The sequence below is a fragment of the Marmota monax genome, unplaced genomic scaffold, assembly GCF_021218885.2.
Source record: "Marmota monax isolate L192 unplaced genomic scaffold, Marmota_monax_Labrador192_F-V1.1 WCK01_AAM20220418_F8-fsc00237, whole genome shotgun sequence".
NCBI lineage: Eukaryota > Metazoa > Chordata > Mammalia > Rodentia > Sciuridae > Marmota > Marmota monax.
Genome location: NW_026694627.1, coordinates 192 through 17,325, shown reverse-complemented (window position 1 = coordinate 17,325; position 17,134 = coordinate 192). Strand labels below are relative to the sequence as shown.

General features: G+C 61.6%; 1 protein-coding gene across 1 annotated transcript in view; it reads right to left on the bottom strand.

Annotated features, from left to right (window-relative positions):
* Positions 1-13,877, bottom strand: part of Castor2 (cytosolic arginine sensor for mTORC1 subunit 2) — a 31,325-nt gene extending 17,448 nt beyond the window's left edge. The window contains exons 1-2 of the mRNA XM_058572242.1: positions 13,738-13,877; positions 1,494-1,661 (exon numbers count right to left, since the gene is read on the bottom strand). Coding sequence (XP_058428225.1) covers positions 1,494-1,661; positions 13,738-13,877 — 308 coding nt within the window. The remainder of the gene's footprint in view (positions 1-1,493; positions 1,662-13,737) is intronic.
* Between the last annotated feature and the right edge of the window lie 3,257 nt (positions 13,878-17,134).

The window sequence follows — 17,134 nt, the reverse complement described above, 5'->3', positions numbered from 1 at the left end:
TGCCCGGGGGGCTGAAGGGACCCCACACTGTGTCCCCACCAGCCTGGGGGAGGCTCCAGTCGCACCGTGGACTCTCTGAGGGACCATGGGACGCCAGCTTGCCCAGTGAGGCAGAACTGTCCAGCAGGTCAGCTGTGTGACTTCAGGCACGTTTCCTGCCCTCTCCTTGGCTCCAGGGGGTGAGGGCTGTGCCACATGCTCCTGCCTGACCACGGGCCAGGAGCAACAGGCCCAAAGGACCATGGACCGAACCTCTGAAAACACAAGTCCCAACAGCCCTTCCCTCTTTTTAAGCCGATGGTCTCAGGTGTTTCGTAACAGAAGCTGACCCCACAGCTGGCTTGGAGGTGGAGTCGTCCACTCTACGCCCTGGGTAGGCGAGCTGCAGATTCCAGGGAGGACGGATGGGTTAAGCCACCTCCATGCCTGGTGGACATGGGTTTTTAATTCTCTTCATTCTGTAACGGACCCTGTGCCAGGTGCTGTGTGGTGTCGGGGCACTGGGGACCTGGCTGAGAGAGGAAAGGCCGTCTCCCAGGAGCAGGTGGCCGTGGCAAAGGCAGCCCTGGAACTGTGACCTCAGCACAGTGACGGAGCTCCTCGCGGGGAGGTGACCACTGGCATGCGCAGGCACTCATGGGGAGGGGAATGGCGCGTGGCCTGGGAGCCCCCAAGTCAGCGAGCACCTGGCACCAGAGACGCCACCAGAGACCCGGGGCCCCCGGGGGTGGGAGTGGGGCAGCTGGGTCCCCGGGCGTTTCCAGATCTTCCTGTCCCTTCTGCCATCCCCGGTCCTGCCCTTGCAGGTGGCCACGTGCCTTCATGTGGAGTTTGATCCCCCAATGGCCCCTGTGACACAGCAGGGTCTATCTTCCGTCTTACAGAAAAGGCAGTGCCCGTCGGGTCCACCCTTTGGCTGGCAAAAGCCCAGCAGGGCTTGGCCACGGCTCGAGCTGCGCCCCCCGCGGCCAGGTGCTGAGATGAGGCGTCAGGGATGCAGGAGGCGGTGGGGAGGGGCTGCGCCTGCCTAGAGCAGAGCCCGCCTGCCACCCGCCAGACTCTGCCTGGCACAGGAGGCCCTGTGGTCATGGCTGGTCAGGGCCTCTCTGCAACCTGGCGGCCTGAGTGGCCAGCAGGGCAGTGTGTCCCTGGAGCAAGCTCAACTGGTCCCTCCCTGGTGGCTGCAGAGATGTGGCTGAAGCCCTTCCTCCAGACTGCAGGGGCCACGCTTGGTAAGAAGCCCCGACTCTGCACCGGGCCCTGTACCAGGCCGTGACCCCCCCAGGGGCACAGGGACACTCAGCGGCCCCAGGGGACCTGCTGACAGAGGAACGGGACCAGCCTATGGCCAGCGCCTAGGAGGGTGGGGCTATCTGGGGCCCTCCTGCAGCCCTCTGTCCACAGCGGGTCGTCCAGGCCCTGGGCTCCGCACAGCCACCCTCCCTGAGCCCTGCTGTTTGCAGCATTGGGGGGTGGGGGGCATCAACCCCGACCTTGCCTCCGATGGGGGCTCCGCGAGCCTCTGCCCAGGGGCGTCCACCCTCTCGCTGACGTAACGGGAGGCAGGAGGAGAATGTCCCAACGGCCTGTTCTCAGTGACGACCACCCGGCTACAGGCTAGAGGCCCACGGCAGGAGAGGTGAACGACGGCAGAGGGACGTTACTCCCCAGGTGACCAGGCGGCTGTCTCAGCAGCATCCCGCGAGGACAGGGGACCATCCCCAGGGTTCTGTGCACACAGAGCCTGCAGAGGTTAAGGCAGCTGAAAAACGCCCGAGGGTCCCTCTAATCGCTGTCCCTGAGGGATCGAGAACACAGTCACCCTGGGCGGGAGGTGACCACAGGGCCCTGGACACCGGCCGGTGATGGGCAGGCTGCCAAGTGGACCCTCCCTCCTCTCTGACCCCACAGCCACTGATCGTACCCCTAACACCTGCCCTTAGGTGAAGGACCAAGAGGCCATGCGAGGACCCCAGCTGGAACCATGGCCTGCCTGGTCCCCTGGGGAGCCTGGAGGGGCAGGCGGTGGCCCTGGGGTCTGGCAGAGGGTGGGGAGGGCTGGGCCACAGAACCAGGGCTGCTGCCGGCTGCAGAAGAGATAAGGCACCAGCCACCAGAGGGCAGGCCAGAGGGACAGAGTCAGGAGGACCCCGGGCGGACAAGGCCACAGCCCCCACCCAGGCCCGCGGGGTCTGGGTCACTCTGTCCAGCTGGGGCTGGGCAGCGACGTGGGCGTTCACTGTGGCTCCACAGATGGACCTCCAGCCCCTAACTTGGTCCCCTGGACCAGTGTCCAGCCCTGACCTGGCTCTGGTGGAGGGCCTCAGTCCTGGTGCCAGCCCAGCCTGTGCCCATTCTCCAAGAGGGGCATGTCGCTCCCTCAGGGGAGCTGGTCCTGTCAACAGGACCACCAGGTGGCCGTGGCAGCCACCTCTGGTCTCCTCCCAACACTGGGAGCCCATCCACTGCCCAAGTCCTGTAACCAGAACACGTAATCTGGACACCTGGTCTAAAGCCTCCTGTGCCCAAGTCCCCAAAGTCCCCTGAGTGTGTCACTGCAAGGCCTCAGGGCCCAGTGAGGGCATCGCCTGGAGGTGGTGTCCTGTTGCCTGGCGATCCAGGGCCCCGGCCACCCTGGCCACCCCAACCCTTTCGTCTATGGAACAGGGTGTCCTTGGCAGCCCCATGGCTAACCCCATCCTCAGATGCCCCTGAAGAAATGACCTCCAGCCTGGCAACGTCCTGGACCCGACTCTGGCCACCCTCCCCCCGGGCCTCTCCTGTCCCCGGCTGGCTGGCCCAGGGCCCCGAGCTCCCTAAGGAGCCGGTAAGGGCCGTCCCCAGACATCCATGGGCCACGTCTCCGCCCCGGCCTGGCCTCAGGAAGCCGGGTCCTCACAGGGCCTTCCTTCCTGTCCTGCCCTCGCCTCTCTGAGGCCACTGTCACCTCAGCTTCTCTCACAGCCTCAAGTTTCCTCCCCCCCACACCCCCTCCCCCTCCGTGGCCCTGTGCCGGCCCAGCACAGCCCTGGCCGCTCCACCAGCCAGACCTGGGGGCAGGACCCTGGCCGGCGGCTGGTCCTTGCTGCCATCGCTCTGCTTCCTGCAGGGACTCTTCCAGCGGTGGCCGCTCTCAAGGGCACCCAGGCCTGCCTGGCCCCATGGCCTCCACTCTCCCTCCAGGCCCAGCCTCCCCGAGCCTCACCTTCCTCACAGCCCTGCTCCGAGATGGGAACTGCTGCTCCCCATTCCCTAGACGAGGACACCGAGGCCCAGGGAGACTTGAGTGACCAGACAGGCCCAGCTGCAGCAGGCCCCAGGGGTGGCCTGTCCCTGTCCCCCGAGGATGAGGTGGAGCCACATGCCTGCTACCACCCTGGGACCCCGTTGCCTCCCCGGGGTTGGACCAGGGCCCACGGCCAGGGCAGAGCCAAGGCCTGGGGCTGCCCTGTGCAGGCCTGGAAGCTGAGTCACCTCCAAGAAGCACAGTGCCATCTGCAGGCGCGCTGGCCACTGGGCGGCACCAGAAACCCGATCTGTTTACTCCGAGTTCCCGACTCTGCAGGGCAGGCCCTCGGCGGCCTCCCCTGGGCACCCGGGCCATGAGCCCCTTCCAGCCCAAGCCCTGGCCAGCAACACCCCTTCGCCAGGAGGTGGAGCAGAGGGCAGCTGGAGGGGAGCTGGTCAGGCGAGGCCCACGGCTGAGACTTGGGGTTTATGGACCAGATAAAATCAGCAGGGCACAGGGAAAGGGTGCTGAGGGCAGGGCTGGGAGGCCAGCTGTGCCATCTTCCAGACCCCGGAGGCCGGTGAGGCTGCACTCCAGACCCCAGGAGGCCAGCGCCCCCTCTGTGAGGCGACCCTTCCTTTCCGGGGCAGCTGATTCTACAGGCTCTACCAACGAGGCCTCCTATAAGGGGACACCTGGCTCATCTTCATTCTGTCCTTCGGGGCCCCTGATGCTCACCTGAACGTGGGTGTCCCAGCTGGGAGGGTGGCGGGGAGCCCGGCAGGGCCACTTCTGGGATAGCCCCTCACTCTGCTCCCCGCCTGGGACATTCCACCCTGCGCTCCTCAAACTTCATGTTTCAGGTGGACCCTGCCGTGGGCCACCCTCTGTTCCATGGGAAGCCCTCTCAGTGCCACCCATACCTTCCCTCTTGACGGCCAGCACCTGCTCAGTAAGAGGGATGCGCAGAGCCAGAGCCCATTCCGCTGAGTTTACTGCCCCTGCCCCGATACTGGGTGCTTACATGGGTGGGGACCAAGGCTGCTTCACCACTGCAACCCCCACTCACAGCTCCAAGTGTCCAGTGGGGTGCGGCAACATCCGACTGAGTCCGCCACGTGAGGAGGGCAGAATCGAAAAGCTTGTAACTCTTAGGTTGCACGACATTCTGAGTAGCATGACGCTATCTCACGCTGTCCCCCTGTGCCTTACCCTGGATGTGAATCATCCCGTCCAGTGTATCCATGCTGTATATACTACCTGCCCGTTAGTCACCTGGCTAGTCTTAGTGGCAGTCTGTGTTTCAGATACACTGTTGTCCTTGTTACGGTTCAAGTAACCCCTATGTTACTTACTAATGGTTTTGAAGAACTACAGGAGCGATGCTGGCAATTTTATCACAGTATATTACTATATTTGTTTACTTTTATTAGTGGTTATTGTTGTCTGTTGCTAACTTATAAATAAAACTTTATCATATGTAAGAAAACTGTGTCTATTTAAACTGGTTCTCTCCATGGTTTCAAGCATCCACTGGGGGGGCCTGGAACTTGCCCCCCAAGGACATGTCGGGGCTGTGGTGTGGAGGATTTGGCAGAGTCAGGCAGGTCCCTTCCTGGGCCCCCGGGGCCTGTGGGTTGCACCACCTCCAACTCAGCAAGCCTGGTGAGGTCTTGTTGGTGGTCAAGGCAGACCCGGGTGAGGGTGCGAGTCACCAAGGTGTGGCTGGGAGCCACATTAAACCTGGGGAAAGGACTCAGGTGGAATCACACACAGGTCAGGGTGGGGGCGGGGAGACGGGCCTCGTTCTCTGGCAGGTCTTGTCTGTGTGCTGGCTCCTCGTGCTGAGCCCTGGACCACCCACCACGTCACCTGCCTGCCCCCTGGGAATGAAGATGAAGTCCGCAGGGTCACGGTCCCCAGGTCTTCCTCCTTCTCTTGGGGCTCCTCTGGGCCTCAGCCAGACACATCGAGCAGTCCCCTGCAGGTGGCCATGTGGCTTGGGCTCCAGGGTGGGCCTTGAGGGTCCCCAGAAGCCAAGGCTGAGGGGAGAGGGGCCTGGAGGTGACCCGAGCTGGAGAAGGAAGAACTGCACCATCATCACGCCATGCCTGGCACTGACCCCAGGTTGTGCTCTTCGTGCAGGTGAGAAACATTTCTAAGGTGCTGGCACCCAAGCCTGGGTCCTGGGTACCCGTGGTCCCCTGCACTGACACGGAGTCGTCTTCCCTATGTGATGCATCCTGCAAGTCCTGGTGTGACACTGCACTGTAGGGGACCAGAACCAACCCGGGTTCCATGTGGACTCCCTCTTACAGGGACTTCAGCACCCCGGGATCTAGTATTCTGCGGGTCCTGGGACCAACTCCCCAAGGACACTAGGAAGGTCTATGATTTTTTTAAATCCAAAATTCATCTTTAAAAACTGGGCCATAACTTATTAGAATAAAGAGGACAGGGTCTGGGAGGACGACCTGGAGTCCTGGTGCAGAAACATGCCAACATCACCCCCGGCCTGGGAAGATGTGGGGCGCAGCCACCACTGCAGGGGGCCAGCCTCTAACCCCTCTCCTGTCGACCGGAGGTGACCGCAGCTCTGCTGTCTCCACAGATTCTCTTTTTTTAAAAATTTTAAACTTTGTTCTGATTGGTTGTACGTGACGGCAGAAGGCACTTGGCTACCACACAGGTGGAGCAGGGCCTCCCCTTCTTCTGTTCGCACATGATATAGAATCCCGCCAGTTGTGCAGTCACCAGTGCAGAGTGTGGAAGCCCTTCACTCCCCTCGGCCTGATCCAGAGCAGCTCTATTCTTCCCCAGTGCCCTCCCCCATTGTGAATTAACGTCCTCATATCAGAGAAAACATTTGGCCTTTGGTTTTTTAGTTACTTTGTTTAGCATGATGTTCTCCAGCTCCAACCATTTACCAGCAATTGCTAGCACTTCATTCTTCTTTAAGGCTGAGTAATATTCCTGTGTGTGTGTGTGTGTGTGTGTGTGTGTAATATATCCATTCACCCACCTAGGTTGGCTCCACAATCCTTTGGGTATAGACCGAGGAGAGGGATAGCTGGGTCAAATAGTGGTTCCATTCCCAGGTTTCCAAGGAATCTCCATACTGCCTTCCATATTGGCTGCACCACTTTGCAGTCCCACCAGCAGTGTATGGTGTACCTTTTCCCCCACATCCTCGCCAACACTTATTGTTGTTTGTCTTCATGATAGCTGCCATTCTGACTGGAATGAGATGATAGAGTGGTTCGGATTGACTTTTCTCTGATCGCTAGTGGTGATGAGCATTTTTTCACATATTTGTTGACCTCCACGGCGTCACACAGGTGAGCTGCCCTGTTTCTGGCCTCTCCTGCTCAGTGCGCCGTTTCTGAGGCGCTCCTCTCATTCCGTGCCACTTGCCGCTGTCCTTGCTGCTGGACACGCCCCTCCACACCGTCACCACAGGTGCACCTGTTTGTCCTTCCTTTGGTGGCCTGCAGTTTGGGACCATCATGAGGAAAACCACTGCGATGACCTTAAACGCCCTGGCTGTTTCCTTTGCCCCCAATTCCCGTAATTCCACCGGAGTGGCCCACGCTCACTGCAGAACTGTGTGCCGCCCGGGGCTTCGCAGGCCACCAGAGCCCCGTCCCCCTGTGCGGACGCTGGATTCCAGGGGAGCCGGGAAGCAGCCCTCGGGCTGGGCTGGGCCAACAAGCTGGGGAGAGAGCTGTGGTTCCAGTGTCCCCTCCAAGAGAGACGCTGAAGCGGGGGACCTTCATGAGGTGACAGGTCACGAGGTGACAAGTCACTAGGGCTCTGTCCCATGCACGGATTAATGCCTTTACCTCAGGGGGCTGTTCCTGACAAAAGGGGTGAGCGGTCCAGCTTCCCCTGTGGCAGACCAGAGCTGGCCACATTCTCAGGCAGCGCCCGTGACTGCCCTCGGGCCTTCCCAGCCTCCAGCCCTGGGGCCTCCCAGCCTCCCAGCCTCCAGCCCTGAGCCCAAGAAACTCCCTCGGTGCGTACACTCCCCATCTGAGGCGTGAAGACAGAGGGCTGGGGGGGGATGGCCGGCCACCCTGGGACAGTGTCCAGGGAAGGGCTCAGAGGAGGGGCTAGAAGCCCAGGCCCGAACCAAGAGGCCCCCAGAGCGGCACCTGGTAGAAGAGGGTCCCTGAGCCAAGGACGAGGACTCCTCTGCTATGGTGACAGGGCGTTGGGCCCCGCGGACACGGAGCGTGGGCTACGCTGTGTCCTGTGATGTAGAGTGGAGAGTCTCCGTGGGACAAAACCATTCACAAACATCCAGGGACAAGCGATTACTGTCCCGTCAAGGGGACCACCGGGGACACTGTCACTCCAACAAATAGAGTCAGAGCAGGATTAACAACTGCCACGGATCACAGTGGCAAGCGCGTCACTGTGCACCTGAGCACGGCTGGAGCACGGGATGAGACCTGCGTGTGTGCGGCTGGTGCTGCTGGGGACCGAACCCGGGGACTGAACCCAGGGCCTCACCCTGAGCTCCACCCAGCCCTGGGGGTGGGTCGACATGTGCTCGTTTACATATGTAAATACGTCTCATTACATTTATTCCCTGGTACCAGGGACTGAGCCAGGGGCACTGAGCCACAGAGCCACACCCTGCCCTTTCCCTTGTCTTGGTTTGAGATAAGGCCTGGCTACCTTGCCCGTCACTGGGATTTCAGGCGTGTGCCTCGGCGCCCGGCCTGACCTGTACTTTGTAAACAGCTTGCCCTGGCTGCGTGGAGGAGTTGCCCCTGGCCGCGGAGGACCCGCTGTTCCGTCTCTGGGCAGCCCTCTCCGCTCCTGCCTGGGCCCATCTTCTCTCAGGCTGGGCACTGGTCAGGGCTCTCCAGGGCCAGAGCCCACAGGATGGATGATCAACAGAGCTGCTGACTGAGCCGAGAGGGTTTGTGAGGGGAACTGGCTCTCGGGTCGGTGGCCCCGAGGGTTCCCACGGCAAGCTTCTGCAGCATGAGGACCCAGGGAAGCTGGGGGTGGAACTTCAGTCCAGGCTGAAGGCTGAGGACCGTGGGTCACTGGCGTGAGTCCTGAAGTCCAAGGGCCAGGCAGCCTGGAGCGAGAGCCCCACTCCAGGACAGAGGGGCTGTGGCTGCACCTGCTCTCTGCTCCCTCCAGGCCTCAGCCATGTTGAGACGGACATTCCTGCACCGTCTGCTGATGGGAACGCCCTCACGGACACGCCCGAAAAACGGGGCTAACCCAACACCCAAGATCCCCACCACGGGCTCCACCCACGGCCTCGCAGGACCAGCAACGGAGGCCTACGTCTGGTCACGACAGAGCGGCCCCTCCTGAAAGGACCTCAGGAGCACCACGAGGAGCTGTCACCATCACTTCTCGTAGTCCCAGGGTCTGCTGGAGTTGGGACGCGAATGTGTCCTTCCTGGAAGGACCCCAGTTCAGGAAGAACTTGGGGATGGTCAGAGCAGGGCGTAGTGCTCACTGCAGGCACAGAGGGATAAGGGACACTCCAGGCCCACGACCCACTCTGTCCCCCAAACACCGGGAAGACTCTTCCCCTCCACCAGGGAACCGGGGCCTCCAGTCCCTTCCCTCCCTGCCCTCTTGGGACACTGTAGCAGGGACACGTTTTCCTACACCCGAGAAGTCAGCCAGTACCAGCCTCAGCTGGGGGACACTGGGAGGGGAAGGGACTGCGGTGCCTGGGGAGCCCCCGTCCCAGCCAGGACAGCCACCGTGTGGGCCTGGACCGCAGGACCGTCCCATGATGTTTCACGAAAGATGGAGGCCAGTTCTGTGGCCGCCCTCATGTTCAAATGCTGATGAGGTTTTGAACCCACTGGGTGGACCCGGGGACACGCGGCCTCCTGTGCCCTGCTTTCCTTCCCTGGACCCCAGAGGGGCTCCGTTGGTTTTAGGAGCAACTTCCTGAGGGCAAAGTAGATGTGTGACTGCTTAGGGGACAGTGTCAGCGGCACCAGGGGACCTAAGCCACGGCCTGCAGAACCCCAGGGTCCTGTGTTGCCTGCTGGTGGGGGTCAGGAAGGGGCTGGCCGGAAGACTTCAATGGCCCGCATCCGTCTGTCTGTACCGCAGGTTTTCAAGGCCAGCCGCCAGCCGGGACCTGCGGGGCTCCTTCCGGAACCCTCCAGCAGGCAAGCCCGAAGCCTGGGCAGCAGCGCCCAGCCGCCCAGCAGTGTCCATGCCCAGGCAAGCCACCCCCCAGGCCCTTCCTGGAAGCAGCTTCTCAGGAGCCTGGGAAGAGGGCGAGTGTCCCTGCCACTCCCAGCAAGCCGGGGCCTGTCCTGCGCTCCGGGCCACTCCTGTAGTAGGACAGTGTCCAGCTCTGGGCTGGCTGGAGACACAGGTGTGGCAATGAGAGGAGGCGGGGATGGGAAGGCACCTGGAGGTGGGGCGCTGGGCGGGGGTGGACAGCCAGCCCGAGGGCCAGGGCTTCACACGGCGGCCTGCTGGCAACTCCTGTGGGCACAGGCCACCTCGCCACCCCGCGCCTGACGGCTCTGCCCAGAGGAGCCCAGGTGCACCCATGGGCCCCTGCCCCACCCATCCCTGAGCCCGGACAGCTCAAGTGAACCTTCTGGAAGGTCATGTGTGCACTCACACTGTCCAGTACGAGTGCTGGCCGCTGAGGCGGAGCCAGCGTGGCCAAGGAAGCGGGTCTGAAATCTTGATTAATTCAAATATGAACAGCGGCCTGTGACTCGAGGCTGCCAGGGTGGGCAGTGCAGTTCTAGAACTTTCCAACCCATGGTTCCAGCCTAGGCAGCCTCCGTCTGAGTCGAAGCCCAGATGTCCCCACCCCTACCATTGTGGCGTCAGGAGAGCACAGGTGACAAGAGAAGCCGGGTCCCATCCCAAGCCATCGCCAGCAGCTCCAGATCCCTTGCCATGGCCACAGGTCCCTCCTCACAGAACAAAGTCCCCACCACCAGACACCACCGCCAGGCCCCAGGGCCCACGTGGACCAGGGCCCAGCCCAGGGCCTTGGAGAGTCCCTTCCTCTTTTGATCCTAATCCATGAAAGAAAAATGCTGGTTTTTATTTCGGGCTCAGTCCAGCCTGCAGTGGACAAGTACTGGGCATTTATTTAATTTTGAGGTACTGGTGCCGGGGACGAAATCCAGGGCCTTGTGCACACCAGGCGAGGGCCCTGCCCCTGAGCCAGTGTGGTGGCACCTGGCCCAAGCACGCGGTGTTGGCGACGGGGTGGGCGAGGCTCGCTCGCCCCCAGTGACCAAGGTCCTGTTACAGGCCTCAGTGCCGGGCCTCCTGCCACCGCTGGCCTGGTGCCTCCTCCTCCTCCTCAAGTCCCCGGGGCTGGGCCCCAGCTGCCCCTGCCTCACAGGCCACAGTGGGCTCCTGGCAGCAGGGCTCTGCTTACTGGCCAGGGGGAGGTCACCCGCTGGCCTGGGGTGAAGCTATGGCCGAGACCCACCGTCCTGTGGCCGGCCCAGGACTCCCGGCCATGGTGGCCTCAGCTGCCTGGAATAGGGGACTCACACCTAAAGTCAACACGGCCGCCTGTTGGCTGAGTCTCATGACCCAGTGTCCCCTCCAGCGCCTCCCAGCTGGCTTACACCTGTCGTCCCCTCGGAGCTGCCCGAGCAGCCTGGTGGAGCTCCAGTGGCTGAGGAGCCCTGCCCGCAGGGAGGAGGCCCAGGAGGCCAGACAGCAAGTCCGTCTTATGAAGTGTCCCCTGCCCATGGCCAGCACCCCAGGCCTCACCCAGGGCCACCCAAGTTCCCTAGACAGGAAAGGTGAGAGGAAGGGAAACGCAGGGGCAGATGAAGTCACCAGCCTAGAACCACAGATGAGATTCTGCCAGCCCGGCCAAGCCGGTGTCACTGTCCCTTTTACAGATGAAGAAACCGAGGCCTGAGAGCCCAACTCTCTGTGAAAGGCCACAAGCTGCCTGGCAGGAAGGATGTGCCTCATGTGACTGGCCAGCGGAAGGGTCAGTGAACCTCCTGGCCCCTGCTGGGCGGGCGAGAGTGTTCTTCTCACCCCCCACGGGAGGTGGGGGACCTCAGGGCAAGGTACCCTTGGCAGCACTGGGTCAGAGCAGACAGGAGGCCGGGTGGAGTGGAGGCCACAGTACCCCCCAGCCCGCTGTGACCTGAGCTGGGAGCCACGCAGTCACCAGTCTCCTCCTCTCGCGCCTATGTCCAGCCCCTGGTGGCCACAGGGGCTTCCCTGGTGCTGCACCTGTCCCTCCTCTGAACTGACACTGCCCTCCTATCTGGCTTCAAGCCTGGCTCTACCTCCTTGGCCCTGGACACCGACCCCGCACCACCTAGAGCTCCTCCCAGAAGCCTCTACACCTCCTGCCACATCCTGAGGCCTGGGGAGCTGCCCTCCTCTCAGGCAGCAGGGTCCAGGCCCCACGGACACCAGCGCCCAGCACAGGGTGGGCATCCAGACAGGCCTGCACCAGGGAAAGGTCAGACAGAAAGACAGAGCTCCGCCCCAGGCAGCCAGCCTGCCCAGTCACTGACCACAGGCCCGGCCCAGCCCAGCCCAGGTGATGGACCAGCCCGGTAGGCCAGGCCATGCCGGGGCCTGAACCCTGGGCTTGAACCCTGGGCTCTCCCTGACCTGTCCCCACCCTCTGTGGGAGAGGGGACAAGGCTGATGTGGATGTGTGTAGCAGGCCTGGAGGGACTTGGGGACCTTTGTCCCAGCCAGGAGTCAGGGTCCCACCTCTTGAGAACAGTGCTCCTCCAGGTGGTGACCAGGGGGCTATGACGGCTAGCTCTTCTGGCCGGCTATGGTCTCTGTCCCCCTGTAGGGCGGGAGGGGCACGGGGCTCCTAAGTCAGACTGCTCCTCCGCTTGCCAGGTGCACGGCCGGTCCCTCCCCTTGGGGCCCCAGCTCCCGTCTGTGCATTGGGGAGGTGACGTGGCACCCCAGCTGAGAACCTGTCTGAAGCGCCTGGCACAGGCTGGCCTGTGGCCTGAGTGGGCTGAGCCACCGTCACAGCGAGGACCAGGGAGGGCAGGGGGGTTCGGGGACGCTGAGGCTCTGCTCCCGGGATCCGCAGTCAGGGGTGCCCTCCCTGAGCAGGGAGATGGTGGCCAGCCTGCCATTCTCTGTCACCAGCACTTCAGTTCTCCCAGGACACCGTGGCTGAGCCCCAGGTCCTACTGGGGCTGGTGACCTGGGCTCCCATCCCCACCTGGTTCCCCAGTATGGCCAACTCACCCTGCTGGCCTCACCCACCTCCTCACAGGGCCTCGGACCGTGCCACTCCCCAGGCTCCAGGGTCTCGGAGTGGGGCGGCCGCCCTCCCGCCCATTTCTATGGGCTCGGGGCGAGGGCCCAGTCTGAGGGCCCCGAGGGCCCACTGTGTGAGGGTCCGTGTCCCCTTCCAGCGCCCTCCTTGGTCCTCGGGACGTCCATTGTGGATGAGGGCTGGGTTGCCTGTCCCGTGTGCCAGACCTGCGCAGGTGCCTAGAGGGGACCAGTCCCCAAGCTGCAGGGCCACAGGTTTCCCTGTAAGTGGGTCTCTGTGTCTCTGGGAGCTACATTAGGGGGTTCCCCCTCTGGGGAGGGGTTGTGGCGGGTGACACTGCCAGTGCGTAAGGGCACCGCAGGGGGAGAAGAGCCAGAAACAAGAAGGCCAGGGAGGCTGAGTGCGGAGGGCAGGGCCATGGGGTCCCACAGGAGTCTAGTCCCCAGACTGTGGGCCTCAGTTGGGAAGGCCCCCAGGCTCCATGGGCTTCCGAGTTCCTGGTGGTCCTGGCTTAGCACATGGGCTGTGAGCCAGAGATGTGGGTTCAAATCCACACTCCTTGGGCATGTGGGACTCTGTGGAAAACAGGGTGCTCAGTTCCTCAAAATTTAAACAGAATTACCACGTGAACCAGCTGTGCCATGTGCATGTGTGCAAGAGAAAGACAAGGTATGTCCACCCAAAAACCTGTACATGGCCATTCACAGCACAACAGCTCACATGTGGAAACAATCTAAATGTCCACCAGTGGATAAGCAGAACGTGGTATATCCACGTAATGGAGTAGTATGTAACTATAAAAAGCACTGCCACATGCCACAACATGGACAAACTTTGAGGACACCCTGCCAAGGGAAAGAGGTCAGCCATGAAAGACCACATCTGATAAAGTTCCACCCATGTGAAGTTTCCAGACTGGGCGAGCCCAGAGAGACAGGAAGTGGATCGGTGCTGCTGGATCAGGGAGAGGAGACGGGGAATGGCTGCTCCCTGGGTATGTTCCCTTTTGGGTGGTGAGAATGTTCTGGAATTAGACATGGAGCTGGTTGTGCAGCTCTGACTGCTGGGAGCCACGAGTCAGACTTGAAAAGGCTGAGCGGCAGGGCCGCGGTGGCACCTCGTAAAGCTGTTACAGGAACGTCTTTCCTCCTCTTACTGGGTTCTGGGATCTCGGACAAGTTGCTAAAGCATGTGGTGCCTCGGTTTCCCTGAGGTGACACAGGGTGAGTCACCAGGGCACCGGCCTCACCGGGCAACCCCTGGCTCCATCTGTGGTGGCCACACGGCCCTTTGGCTCTGCCCGCCTGCCAGGCTCCCTTTTCCGCTGTTCTCAAAATCGAGGCAAAGTGTGCGCAGCAGAGACACCCGCCATCGTGAGGACCCCGCCATCGTGAGGACACCGCCATCGTGATCACCCTGAGGGATGCGAAGCCCTTCACACTGCTGGGCAGCTGTGGCTGCCATGTCTCCGGGGCTCTTCCGTCTTAGGAAACTGAAGCTCCACACAGCTCCGCGACCCGGGCACCGCCACCTGCTTCCGTTTCTGTGGATCCGACCACTCCGAGGCCCCCACACCCATGGCACCAGGCACCGCGTCCTTCGGTGTCTGGCACAGTGTCCTCAGGGATTGTCCCGACATGGCCCAGGTCAGCGGGTCCTCTTCAAGGCTGGATGATCCTCGGGTGCGCGGGGACCGCCCGCTGAGGATCCGCTCATCGCTGAGGGATGGCGGGGAGCGTTAGCTCTGGCTACTGTGCGTGTCCTGCCAGGGCGTGGGTGTGCCCGGGGCTCTCGAGGCCGTCTCCTGGTTTGGGGTCACGTTCACGCGTGGAAGGAGCTGCTGGACCCCACGGTGGTCTACCCTCAGCTTTGTGGGGAGCCGTCGTGCTGTTCTCGCAGTGGGTGGGCCAGTCACGCCCCCGGCCCTGCTCCCACCCGGCTCCCCACCAGCACAGGCTACTGTGTTGGGCAGCAGTTGTCCTGACCAGGGAGGAGGCTCCCGTCTCTGTGCTGGCTGTTACCTTTCCCCTGCATCTTCATGGCCAGCCCCTGCTTGTCACCTGGGAAGTTCACAGACCACTGCAGGTGGCCCGCAGGTCCAGCAGTAACCAGCTGCTTCCCACCCCCGGTACCTGCTGCTGCAGTGATGTCACGGCACTTGGCCACTGCCTGAGGTTCCCTGATCTGTCCACTGACTTGGGCAAGACGACCAGCCCTGTAAACTCAGGAACTGTGACCTGGTTCCGTTTGGTATCCCCTGGGGCCAGGACAGATCCTTGGGTCTCAGCAAACCTCAGGTGAAGGGCGAGGCTGGCAGGGCCAGGGTGTCCCCGCCTCAGCATGTCTGGACCCAGAGCTCTTGTGGGTCTCGAAGTGTTGACAGCTGCAAGTTGCAGCCCCTTCTGGGCGGCAGCAGAAGCCAGGGCAGCCCCTTGACAGCGGGGGAGGAAAACGCAGGAACCACTGTCCTCCGGGGCCAGCGGTTCAGTGGCGAGGAACCCATGCACCTCAGCCCTGGGACGCACCCGCGAAATGGCATTCAATAGCTGCACAGTGGGTACACCTGGAACCCAGTGCTCAGGAGGCCGAGGCAGGAGGACCCCAGGTTCAAAGCCAGCCTCAGCAAATGCGAGGCCCTAAACAGCTCAGTGAGACCCTGTCTCTAAATAAAATTCAAAATAGGGCTGGGGGTGGGGCTCAGTGGTTGAGGGCCCCTGGGTTCATCCCTGGTACCACTTCCCAAAAACAGGTGTTCAATGAACACCCGTTTAAAAAATTAATTTCTTATTTTTTAAAAAAATGATGGTAAAACGCACAGGCGCTAATCCCCTTGCTGTTGAGGCGTCCAGCGCTGTGGACCCAGAAGTCTGCACTGCTGAGGAACGTCACTACCGCTGTCTCCAGGCCCCTCCTGCCAGGCACTGCTGCAGGCCCACGCAGCTGGACGGTGGCCCCGAAGTCCCGTCTCTGCACGCGGACTCCTCGGGCCCTCGTGGTAGGTGTGGTAGGTGCAGGCGTGTCCTGGCCCTCGTGGGTCAGGTGGGCTTCACTTCGCATGGTGCCCCCTCCTCACCCTGTGCCAGAACAGACTCCCTCGGTGCCCAAGTCGTGGCACATGGACACGTTGCTGGACACGAGGGCCATTCTGTCTCTTGGTCCCTGTGACTAAAGTAATGCTGATAATGTGGCTGCAGAACAGGACCCGCGGGGCCAGTGAGCCCAGGGCTCAGGCCTGCCCAGTGTCAGCCGGAGGACGAGCGTGACCGCCCGAGGCCTGTGTCTCCTCCATCACAAACTGAGTGGCCACAGAGATGGGTGGGAAGTTTCTGTGGGCCTCGGCGGCCCATCTTCTGTGCCAAGGTGTGGTGCTGAGCCATCGCCGAAGGTTGGTCTGGGGACATCAAGAAGTTGACTGCTCTGGTGCTAAAGAAACCAGCGGAAGAGACCTCGCAGCCTTTACGGTGACTGCTCTCGACCCCTGGGAGATGATACCACGGAACACCAGTCCTGGGGCCTGGACAGGAACCTGGGGTGAGGATGGAATGGGACCCGCTGTCCCAGCCTACATTCCGAGCATTGTGGTCCCCGCCCCAGGATGGCTTCCCTGGAGTAGGTGACTCTCTTTTTTTTAAAAAAATATTTATTTTTTAGTTCTTGGAGGATACATCATCTTCATTTTTTATTTTTTTATGTGGTGCTGAGGATCGAACCCAGTGCCCTGCGCATGCCAGGCGAGCGCGCTACCGCTTGAGCCACATCCCTAGCCCCAGAGTAGGTGACTCTTTAAGTGTCAGGACTCCAGGGGACCAGGGGGATGGATGGTGGGGCCAGGACACATTCTGGCTTGCCCTGTTGTCCGGGGCAGTTATTGTTATTCTCTGCTGCTCTTGAAATGGCCCCATTTGAAAGAGGAATGACACAGTCATTTCCTGAGTTATCTACTGTGACATAACAAACTATCCTGAATCTCAGTGCTGGAAACAACAGGTTTTTTAATCTCTCAATTCCTAGGCTTTAGGAGTTTGGGCGTGACTCAGTGGGGCAGTTCTGGTCTAGGATCCTTCTGGAGGTTACAGTCAAGGCTGACGGGGCTGTGTGATCCACTGAGGGCCTGCCTGGGGCAGCAGCCTGGGCCTCTCCACAGGGCTGCTTGAGCATCCTCACAGCATGGCAGCCGTTTCCCACAGGACAAGGGACAGAGAGACAGAAAGCACCAGGCGGAGCCACCGGGGACTGTGGGTATCACTCTGACACCTTCTCCTGTTATAAGAGTCACCGAGGCAGACATTTAAGGTGGGAGGGGAAAAGGAGGGGTCTAGCTTTAAAGGGAACATTGGCAGAATTTGGGGTATTTTAAAACTCCCACGGTTGTCCTAAAATGAGGCACATTCTGGGGGAGGGGCAGGATAAGGCCAGAGAGGATAGAAGACATCATGTCAAGAACATTCACATGCCACGCCGGGCTGCAACCCAGGAGCAGGGGCGGCCTGAGGACTGCAGCAAGGTAGCGATGCGGCCAGGGAGCTGGACGGAGGACAGAAGCCCAGTCCCGCACCACCTCCATGTGGGCCGCCCTGCCCTGCCGGGCCCTGCCCTCAGCGTGCCTCCCCTGGGTGTCTGCTCCCCTCCCCTGGTGGGAACACACG